Raw genomic sequence first — 10,000 nt, 5'->3', positions numbered from 1 at the left:
TGGTATTGTTCAATGCCTCAAAAACTCAATTCCTCCATCTATCAACTCGACACAACCTTCCAGACAACTATCCCCTCTTCTTCAATGACACTCAACTGTCCCCCTCTTCTACACTGAACATCCTCGGTCTGTCCTTTACTTATAATCTGAACTGGAAACTTCACATCTCATCTCTAGCTAAAACAGCTTCTATGAAGTTAGGTGTTCTGAGACGTCTCCGCCAGTTTTTCTCACCCCCACAGCTGCTAACTCTGTACAAGGGCCTTATCCGTCCATGTATGGAGTATGCTTCACATGTCTGGGGGGGTTCCACTCATACTGCTCTTCTAGACAGGGTGGAATCAAAAGCTTTTCGTCTCATCAACTCCTCTCCTCTAACTGACTGTCTTCAGCCTCTCTCTCACCGCCGCAATGTTGCATATCTAGCTGTCTTCTACCGCTATTTTCATGCTAACTGCTCTTCTGATCTTGCTAACTGCATGCCTCCCCTCCTTCCGCGGCCTCGGTGCACAAGACTTTCTTCTTTCTCTCACCCCTATTCTGTCCACCTCTCCAACGCAAGAGTTAACCAGTATTCTCAATCATTCATCCCTTTCTCTGGTAAACTCTGGAACTCCCTGCCTGCTTCTGTAGTTCCACCTTCCTATGACTTGAATTCCTTCAAGACGGAGGTTTCAAGACACTTATCCACCAATTTTTGACCACTGCCTTGACCCTTTTACGGGACTGGCATTTCAGTGGGCATTTTTTTTTATTGATTTTTGTTGCCCTTGGCCAGTGTCCTTCTTACATAAAAAAAAAAAAAAACAGCAAATGATACTTAACAACCTATTATTATATTGCAAATGCCATGAAATATCATCACGTGCATGATTTAATTCATATGGGGAGTAACATTGTATAAGAAAAATACGAGGAAAAAGATAATATTGCAACCAGAAACAAATGTGTGAACAAGTATACAAACCCAGACAGACATAGTTTTCCTCACCGAGCACTGACGGCTAGGACGAGAGGGCTGTCCTTCTGGCCGATCAAGGCGAGGGGATGAGCAAAAATTCTCTCCTGCGCAAGGTACAAGTCACATCGACCTACAAGAACAGGGGATTAACGCACTGTGACTGTTGTGCAGATGGATAAGTGTGTGTGTGTGTGTGTGTGTGTGTGTGTGTGTGTGTGTGTGTGTGTGTGTGTGTGTGTGTGTGTGTGTGTGTGTGTGTGTGTGTGTGTGTTTGTGTGTGTGTGTGTGTGTCTGTGTGTGTGTGTCTGTCTGTGTGTGTGTGTGTGTGTGTGTGTGTGTGTGTGTGTGTGTGTGTGTGTGTGTGTGTGTGTGTGTGTGTGTGTGTGTGTGTGTGTGTGTGTGTGTGTGTGTGTGTTTGCCTTACCTGTGCGAGAGAAGTAATTGCTTCTGGTGACCGTCAGTACTACTTCATAGTCGATAATCACTTTCCATTGGTATATAATATCATCCAAGATGGAGGAATACGCATATAATGGTAGAGGCTTGAGGCGCCCTTGCTCCTCACTCCTCTTCACCTCGTGGAATATACCGGAAGTGGCATCCTGCCAGAATGAAAATTTAGACGTAAATAAATAGTAAATAATAATTAAAATTGAAATTAAAATAAATTTTTTTTTAGATTTGCGTGTGTGTGTGTGTGTGTGTGTGTGTGTGTGTGTGTGTGTTTACGTACTATAACCGCCTGCATAGGCGCTCCTTGCTTTTCCCAGACCATGACCACCGAGGGGTCGTCCACCACGTCCCTGAGGGTCTGGTAGGGCTGGGGCAGGTGTCTCACGGCCAGCAGCGACATAAGGTTGCCCTCGTAGCTCCGCGTCAGCACCATGGTCATCAGCATCCACACGCCCAGCACCACGCGCTGCCACCACCACCCGCCCTCACCCACCCACACGGCTGCCGGACCAAGAGACGTTATGTGAATTAACAGTGTTGCGAGCACTGATCTGTTCGCATTAATCCACCCCGCACGCTGGCCTCCCTCAGATTCACTCATTGTGAGCAAAGTCGCCGCGGGTTCACGGCAGATAACGTGAGTTGCTATGGACTGCAAAGTTGTCCCCTTCTGTGCCCACACAGTTACCAGTCTCTTTGGGAAAGTTCATATCCTACCGCTGCCATCAATGTCATAACAGTTTTGAAATAAGGGACGATTTATGACACTAGTTATTATTCAATAAGATGCGCTATGTAGAAAAAAAACTCAAATACAGAGGATCAGAGGTGGCCAATCAGCATGCTTGCTGGCTGCAGATTCACTCACTGAATTGCAGCGGGATCACAAGCGGCCGACCCAGATGCAAAAATACGGTATCATACCTTCGATAGTAACCACAGAGCACACTTACTGTTATCACCGAAAAGTATTTTGGGAGCTCAAAAAAAAAAAAAAAAAAGGAAGATCAATGACATAGTTTGTTGACCATATAGGTCAGGACAAAATAGTGATATAAGAAGATTGCCTGATTTTTTTCTCTTTATTTATTTATTCTTTTTTTTTTTTTTTTACGTAACAGTGAAGCTCTTTCAAACCTGAAGTCCAATTTATAAATGAGAGATCACGAATTAGGTTGCAACGCAGTTTTCGAATTAAATCACCAGCAATAATAAAACGGATAATAAAAGGAATAAAAAAAGCAAGCGCGAACATCCAATAAGATTGCTGTTCTGTTGATACATTACTAAATTAGTACTGAGATACTCACACTGTCGGAGCATAATGTTAACGAAAGCAAAGCTTTCCTCTCTTAAATCTTTCTCTGAGAACTTGAAGGAAAGGAGGGAAGAACCGACAGACAGCAGCAAGAGAAAAGCAAGCACTGCAGCCCACACCCACGGACCAAAGGGCAGCACAAAGCCCCATGGGTCCACCTCGACACTCCCTCGACCGGCGAGCACTTTGACAGACATGAGGGTAACCGGCCAAGTGAAGTCAGTGGCCTCTAATCGGGGAGCGTTTATGGCGAAGGGTCCCAAACCGAAATCAACTTCCTGTGGAAACATCGAAATTTTGTCGTTGTAAGCTAAACTGATCCGGTGCCACGCCCACTGCCTCATCCGCCGAATTTTGGCGGTGTAGCAAACTGGTGCACTCTTCCTATATTTGAATCAGTCAATGCAAAAAAATAATTAAGACACCCACTTTTAGCAAGAAAAAGCTTTAATTTGTTCACTTGTTTTATAATTTAGTATTTAGAAATTTCTCCTTTGTGAGTGAGTACATACTGTGTACACCTGGGCATGCAATGGGCAAGATTAAGGAAGTACTGTCTCTCCAACTCACGGCACCAGATATTCATGATGGCAGGCTGCAATTTCGGTACATACGTTGTCTCGGTCTTCATGCTGCTCAGCTTCCTTCTTATGTAGCTCCATGCATTCTCAGTGGGACTGAGGTCTGGTGAGTTCCCTGGTCCATCCCAGATCTCAGTCCCATTGTGTTATAGGAATTCCTTTGCCTTCTTTCCCCTACGACAAGGAGCCCCATCATGCATGAAAATGCTCATGTTTAAAATCTCCATGAACGGCAACAAAAGTTTTTTTTTTTTTCTTGTTTTTTTCACCACTGCGCAATACCTGTCTCCATTCATTGCTGTAATTTTAGGAAGGAAATACAGTCCTCCCTCTCTGCCAGAAACAGTTAATCAGGTCCACACCATGACATTGGCTGCATGTTTTACCGTCTTGACGGTGAACTTGGGACGAAAGCGGACAGGTCCTCGCGGACGTCACACCCTCTTGCGGCACTCCTCAACACATAAAAACAGGATTCATCGCTGAACATCACGATTTCCCAATCTTCTGCTTTCCGTGACTTGTACTTGTTACAAAATTCTAGCCTCTTCTTTTTCATCGTTTGAGTAAGCAAGAGTTTCTTGGCTGCTGTGTGGCTCCGTAGTTCAAGATACGTCTGCAGACGATGTTGAATTGTACAGACCGACACTTTGTTCAGCAATTATGGGTTCCGGGCTTTTAAATCTTTGCATGTTATTGAAGGCTCGTTCATAACAATCCTCTTCAGGAGTTGGTCTGTCTTCTTAGATGTTTACCGTGACCTTCCTGACCCTTTTTTTCTCGTCAATGCTGCATCCAATTCTCCAGTCTCAGCAAGCCTACACCAGATAGAGACTGTTTTTAGATATTTCCATCTCCGTTGAAATTTATCCTATGGTCTTCACTTCTCTGTACATGGTAACTATTTGAGTCTACATGCTACCTACCATTGCTGGCTGGTAGCTGTAGACATGAGGCGCGGAAATGACACTCCGCAGCCTAGTGAGCTGCCAGACGTGCAATAATTGCAAGAAACATTAACTGTTCTTACTAAGAATAACAAATAATCTTAGGACCGATGTCCGTCCTAAATTTTTTTTTTCCGTTCTAAGTTTTTATTTATTTATTCATTTATTTATTTATTTATTTTAACTTTTTTTTTCTTTGCGGTGACTGTAATTATACATAAACGCATCCATATGATTATCAACATGCGCCACTGGAGTGAAGGAGGCAGGAGGCGTGGGCTTTGTATCAGTTTACCCTAGGATCATTCTCTACTCTACCTTACGATCATTCTCTATTTTCGTTGTCTTCATCGTACACACAACACAATACGTTATCCTCCTCCTGTCATTTTTTTTTTCGATATATGACTATAGGCTATATGTGAATATTATGAGACACTAACAGACAGACAGAAAGGCGAGAAGACAGACAGTCAGTACCTGTCTGTACACCTGGCCCACCATGCCAGTGAAGGTACCGTCACGCTCCTTCACGCCCCACGATCCGTCTGGTGGCCTCCGGAACGCGTACCTTTCCCGGCGCAGGAAAACAACAGATAATGGCATTGTTCTTAAACTTTCATGCACTGTAAACACTAATATACCTCGATTATCAGTTGTTATATCATCACCTGAAACATATCAAGATGCTATATCCGTTTTCTTGCCTTACGAGAAGTTGAGTCCTTGCGCCAAATAATCGAGGACGGTGACCATGAATCCCTTGAATTGCACCCTCACGCCGTCAGGAGCCGTCGGGTCTGATTGTTCTTCCATTTTATGCCTGTGGTTCCGTTCCATCGCCACCACCAACTCTGCCTCTCCAGACAGTCTGAGAGAATACCCACACTTTTTTCTTACAATGAATAATGCAAAACAGTTTCGTGAATTTTGTGCGGGCGGCCTTTTTTTTTTTTCATGTAGGGTGGACACCAGACAAGGACAACAACAACAAAAAAAAAAGCCCACCGACATGCCGATCCCAAACAATGTCCAAAGCGGTAGTCAAAAATTAAAGGATAAGTGCCTTGAAATCTCCCTCTTAAAGAAGTTCAAGTCATAGAAAGGTGGAAATACAGAAGCAGGCAAAGAGTTCCAGAGTTTACCAGAGAAAGGATGAACGTTTCAAAATCCTGGTTAACTTGCATTAGAGAGGTGGACAGAATAAGGGTATGAGAAGGAAGAGTCTTTGTGCAGCGAGGCAGTGCGAGGAGAGAAGGCACGCAGCTAGCAAGATCGGAAGAGCAGTTGACATGAAAATAGCGTTAGATGATAGCAAGAGATGCAACTTTACGGTGATGAGAAGGGGGCTGAAGACAGTCAGTTAGAGGAGAGGAGTTGATGAGACGAAAAGTTTCTTTTTATTTCAACCTGTCTAGAAGAGCGGTAGGAGTGGAACTCCCCCAGCCATGTAAAGCATACTTCATACATGGACGGATAAGAAGTTAGCAGCTCGAAAGCTGAGAAAAACTGGCGGAGATGTCTCAGAACACCTAACCTGGACGTCTACGAAAAGACGTGGAAAAGTTCAGGGTGGTACCATCAGCGTTAAGTGGATAGGACAAAACGTTTGGTTTAGAAGGTCATTGATGAATAATAGGAAGAGAATAGGTGACAGGACAGAGCCCTGAGGAACACCACTGTTAATAGATTTAGGAAGAGAATTGTGACCGTCTACCATAACAGCAATAGAACAGTCAGAAAGGAAACTTGAGATGAAGTTAGAGAGAGAAGGACAGGAGCCGCAGGAGTGTAGTTTGGAAATCAAAGCTTTGTGCCAGACTCTTTCGTGTGTCATATGTTTTCTATCATATGTTTTTCATATGTCTAAGGCAACAGCAAAACTTTCACCAAAATCTCTTAAAGAGAATAACCAAGACTCAGTAAGAAAAGCCAGATCACCAGCAGAGCGGTCTTGATGGAACCCATACTGGCGATCAGATAGAAGGCTGTGAGGTGATAGATATTTAAGAATCTTCCTGTTGAGGATATATTCAAAATCTTTAAAGAGCCAGGAAATAAAAGCAATAGGACGGTAGTTTGAGGGACTAGAATGGTCACCCTTTTTAGAAAAAAGCTGAATGTAGGCAAACTTCCAGCAAGAAGAAAAAGTAGATGTTGACAGACAGAGTTGAAAGAGTTTGACTAGTCAAAGTGCAAGCACGGAAGCACAGTTTCGGAGAACAATAGGAGGGACCCCATCAGGTCCATAAGCTTTTGGAGGGTTTAGGCCATAAAGGGCATGGAAAACATTATTGCTAAGAATTTTAATAGGTAGCATGAAGTAGTCAGAGGGTGAAGAAGAAGAAGAAACAAGCCCTGAATCATCCAAGGTAGAGTTTTTAGCAAAGGTGTGAGCGAAGAGTTCAGCTTTAGAGATAGGTGTAATAACATTTGTGCTGTATGATCGGAATAAAGGAGAGAAAGAAGAAGAAGCAAAGTTAATGGAGCTGTTTTTTGGCTGGGTGCCAGAAGTCACGAGGACGGTTAGATCTTAAAAGATTTTGACACTTTCTATTAATGAAGGAGATTTTGGCTAGTTCGAGAACAGACTTGGCATTGTTTTGGGCAGAAATATAAAGCGCATGAGATTCTGGTGATGGAAGGCTTAAGTGACTTTTGTGGGCCACCTCGCTGTCATGTAGAGTATGAGAACTGGTTGTGTTAAACCAAGGTTAGGAAGGTTTAGGTCGAGAAAAAGAGTGAGGAATGTATGCCTCCATGCCAGACACTATCAGCTCTTTTATGCGCTCGGCACACAGAGCCAAGTCTCTGACATGGAAGCAGCAGTCATTCAAAAGAAAATCAATAAAAGACCTCAGATCCCCCAACTAGCAGAGACAAAATGCCAGAGGTACCTCCGCCTAGGGGGATCCTGAGGAGGGATTGGAGCAATAGGACAACATAGAGATATGAGATTGTGATCGGAGGAGCCCAACGGAGAAGATAGAGTAGCAGCATAAGCAGAAGGATTAGAAGTTAGGAAAAGATCAAGAATGTTGGGCGAATCTCCAAGACGGTCATGAATGCTAGTAGGGTGTTGCACCAATTGCTCTAGGTCATGGAGGATAGCAAAGTTGTAGGCTAGCTCACCAGGATGGTCAGTGAAGGGAGAGGAAAGCCAAAGCTGGTGGTGAACATTGAAGTCTCCAAGAATGGAGATCTCCGCAAAAGGGCAGAGAATCAGAATATGCTCCACTTTGGAAGTTAAGCAGTCAAAGGCCTTTTTATAGTTAAGTAGGAAATATACAGCTCAGATAAAATTAGTTTGAGAGTGACTCTGTAATCGTAGCCAGATGGTGGAAAACTCGGAAGATTCAAGAGCGTGGGCACGAGAGCAGGTTAGGTCATTGCACACATAGACGCAACATCCAGCTTTGGATTGAAAATGAGAAGAGAGAAAGTAGGAGGGAACAAGAACGGGGCTACTATCAGTTGCCTCAGACTCATGTGTTTCAGTGACGAAAAGAAGATGAGGCTTAGAAGAGGAGAGGTGGTGTTCCACAGAAATTAGATCTAAGACCGCGAATGTTGCAGAAGTTAATGAAGAAAAAGTTCAGGGGGGTGTCAAGATACTTAGAGTCGATACCGGAAGAGCAGTCTGACCTGGGAACAATTGTAGTCCCTTCCCCAGATGGGGACTCCGAGGCTGGTATAGGAGTCGCCATGATGATTTTGAAATTTGAGTGAATGATGTGTGTGTAATTAGGTGCTAGTAGTTTTGTGTTAAGGAAGAGAGTTGTCTTTAGAGGGTAGGCTGTGACTGCCCCCTTATATTGTGAGACACAAAGAGAAACGTTCAGTGAGGTCACAGCTGAGTTTAATGATAAGTTCACAGCACCCCCTGATCCAGTGCTTTAGACCTTACTGCGAGTAATTATCGTTTCGGCAGGTGCCTACTGCCTCCTCCCAACAAATGCCTCCTCCGAATAACTATTACTACTACTACTACTACTACTACTACTACTGGGCTATTACTGATAGCTGAATAAGACTAATAATACATTTGATCTCACTTGTTAAATTTGTTCCAGAAGAGTGGCCGATGCAATGAAAGGTTGCCCCCAGCCGTCCAGGAGGCAACCCGCAGCGGAGCGACGCCAGGTCGTTGGTATGGCAGCACCACCCACCCAGCAGCCCTGGAAGTTGAACAGTGTTTGGCTGTGACAGTGTTCACAAGCATACAGTACAGTACTTGAGAGGTTCATCTGGCTGTACAGCACATCTTCCACACAGAAACACCCACACACCTGCTCACCCCCGACGCGCCATCCACCAGCAGCATGAGAGAGTTGGTATGGGCGAGAGTCTGATGGAGAGGATGGAGGCGGTGTGGGGCGCGGCGGCTCACCACAATAAGCCTCGTGGCCCACACCAGCAGGCGACCCTCACGGGCCTGTTGGGCGAAGTCGGCCAGGAAGACTGGGTCGTCACTGACCACCACCACCACGACCATCCACGACGCAACCCGCACCTGTCCGCGATCACACAGGAATCAATTAACCACAACTACAGTAGTATTAGTATTAGTAGTAGTAGTAGTAGTAGTAGTAGTAGTAGTAGTAGTAGTTGCTGTTGTAGTAGTAGTAGTTGTAGTAGTAGTAGTAGTAGTAGTAGTAGTAGTAGTAGCAGTAGCAGCAGAAATAGTAGTAGTAGTAATAGTAGTAGTAGTAGTGGTAGTAGTAGTAGTAGTAGTAGTAGTAGTAGTAGTAGTAGTAGTAGTAGTAGTAGTAGTAGTAGTAGCTGTTGTTGTTGTTGTTGTAACAATAGTAGTGGTGGTGGTGTAGTAGAGGTCATAGCTGTTGTAGTAGCACTATAACAGTAATAGCAACAATAGCAACAAAAACTTTGCCGACGCAGGCCTGAGTCCTACCTGGCGGGCGCTTTTGACGACCTTGTCAAGCCGCGACCCATTTCTGGCAGCCTCAAACACCGCTACACTCCGCGAGGCTCCGATGAACCTCCTGACTTCCCTCTGAAATTACTCCTGTTTGTATTTATTTCTTCTGGTCAGTGTTCGCAGTAATTCACACTAACAAAATTGGATGCAAGCCTTACCGAGAAGCTTTTGCCACCAATAATGACAAGAGAGGCGTCGCTTTTTGAGGACACAAGCAGGACATCCTTCACCGCTGTTACCGCGTATGCCTCCCAGCTGTTCTTCGTGGCTGCCGACAACACTTCAGACCCTGTCACCACGTTAAAGGAATTTTTCACAGCAGAGAAAGACAGAAGAAAGTGATTGGGAGGTGCTGAAGCAGAGTAGCATTATGAGAAATACGAATAAATCACGTTATGTGAAAAGTGTACTCATAAATTTGTCTGTGATGCGTCTTTGTTTAAAGTTGTCATGGAAAGAATTTTAAGAAGCAGTCAGGAAGTTCAGTAAATGAAGTAATGAGCCTCTCTTTGTATAATCTTACGTTCCAGACGAAGTGCAGGTACCACTGGGATGCAGGATACCAAGAGGAACCAGAAATAGAACATCACAGCCAATCCCATGTCGCGCCTGGCAGAGGGAAAGTAACATCACCGTGACAGCGTTTAGAAAGTTGGTGAGAAACACATCCAAGTTAGAGGTTTATTAGTGAGATAGATCAGACCAACAAGAGTTATATCGTATTTGACAAAATTTTTCAGTGTAGACATATTTTTTGATATACTAATGTTTTTGCATATACTCCTCACTTGTATATAATCA

The 10,000-nt window shown here is 44.2% G+C and overlaps 1 protein-coding gene across 1 annotated transcript in view; it reads right to left on the bottom strand.

The window, feature by feature from the left end:
• Positions 1 to 8,482, bottom strand: part of LOC135106961 (glutamate receptor ionotropic, kainate 4-like) — a 9,170-nt gene extending 688 nt beyond the window's left edge. Inside the window, exons 1-7 of the mRNA XM_064016442.1 lie at positions 8,316 to 8,482; positions 4,973 to 5,131; positions 4,741 to 4,831; positions 2,725 to 3,010; positions 1,695 to 1,915; positions 1,386 to 1,563; positions 992 to 1,091 (exon numbers count right to left, since the gene is read on the bottom strand). Coding sequence (XP_063872512.1) covers positions 992 to 1,091; positions 1,386 to 1,563; positions 1,695 to 1,915; positions 2,725 to 3,010; positions 4,741 to 4,831; positions 4,973 to 5,131; positions 8,316 to 8,482 — 1,202 coding nt within the window. The remainder of the gene's footprint in view (positions 1 to 991; positions 1,092 to 1,385; positions 1,564 to 1,694; positions 1,916 to 2,724; positions 3,011 to 4,740; positions 4,832 to 4,972; positions 5,132 to 8,315) is intronic.
• Between the last annotated feature and the right edge of the window lie 1,518 nt (positions 8,483 to 10,000).

Source organism: Scylla paramamosain, chromosome 2 (genome assembly GCF_035594125.1).
Source record: "Scylla paramamosain isolate STU-SP2022 chromosome 2, ASM3559412v1, whole genome shotgun sequence".
NCBI lineage: Eukaryota > Metazoa > Arthropoda > Malacostraca > Decapoda > Portunidae > Scylla > Scylla paramamosain.
This window is presented reverse-complemented; position numbering and strand designations above follow the sequence as displayed.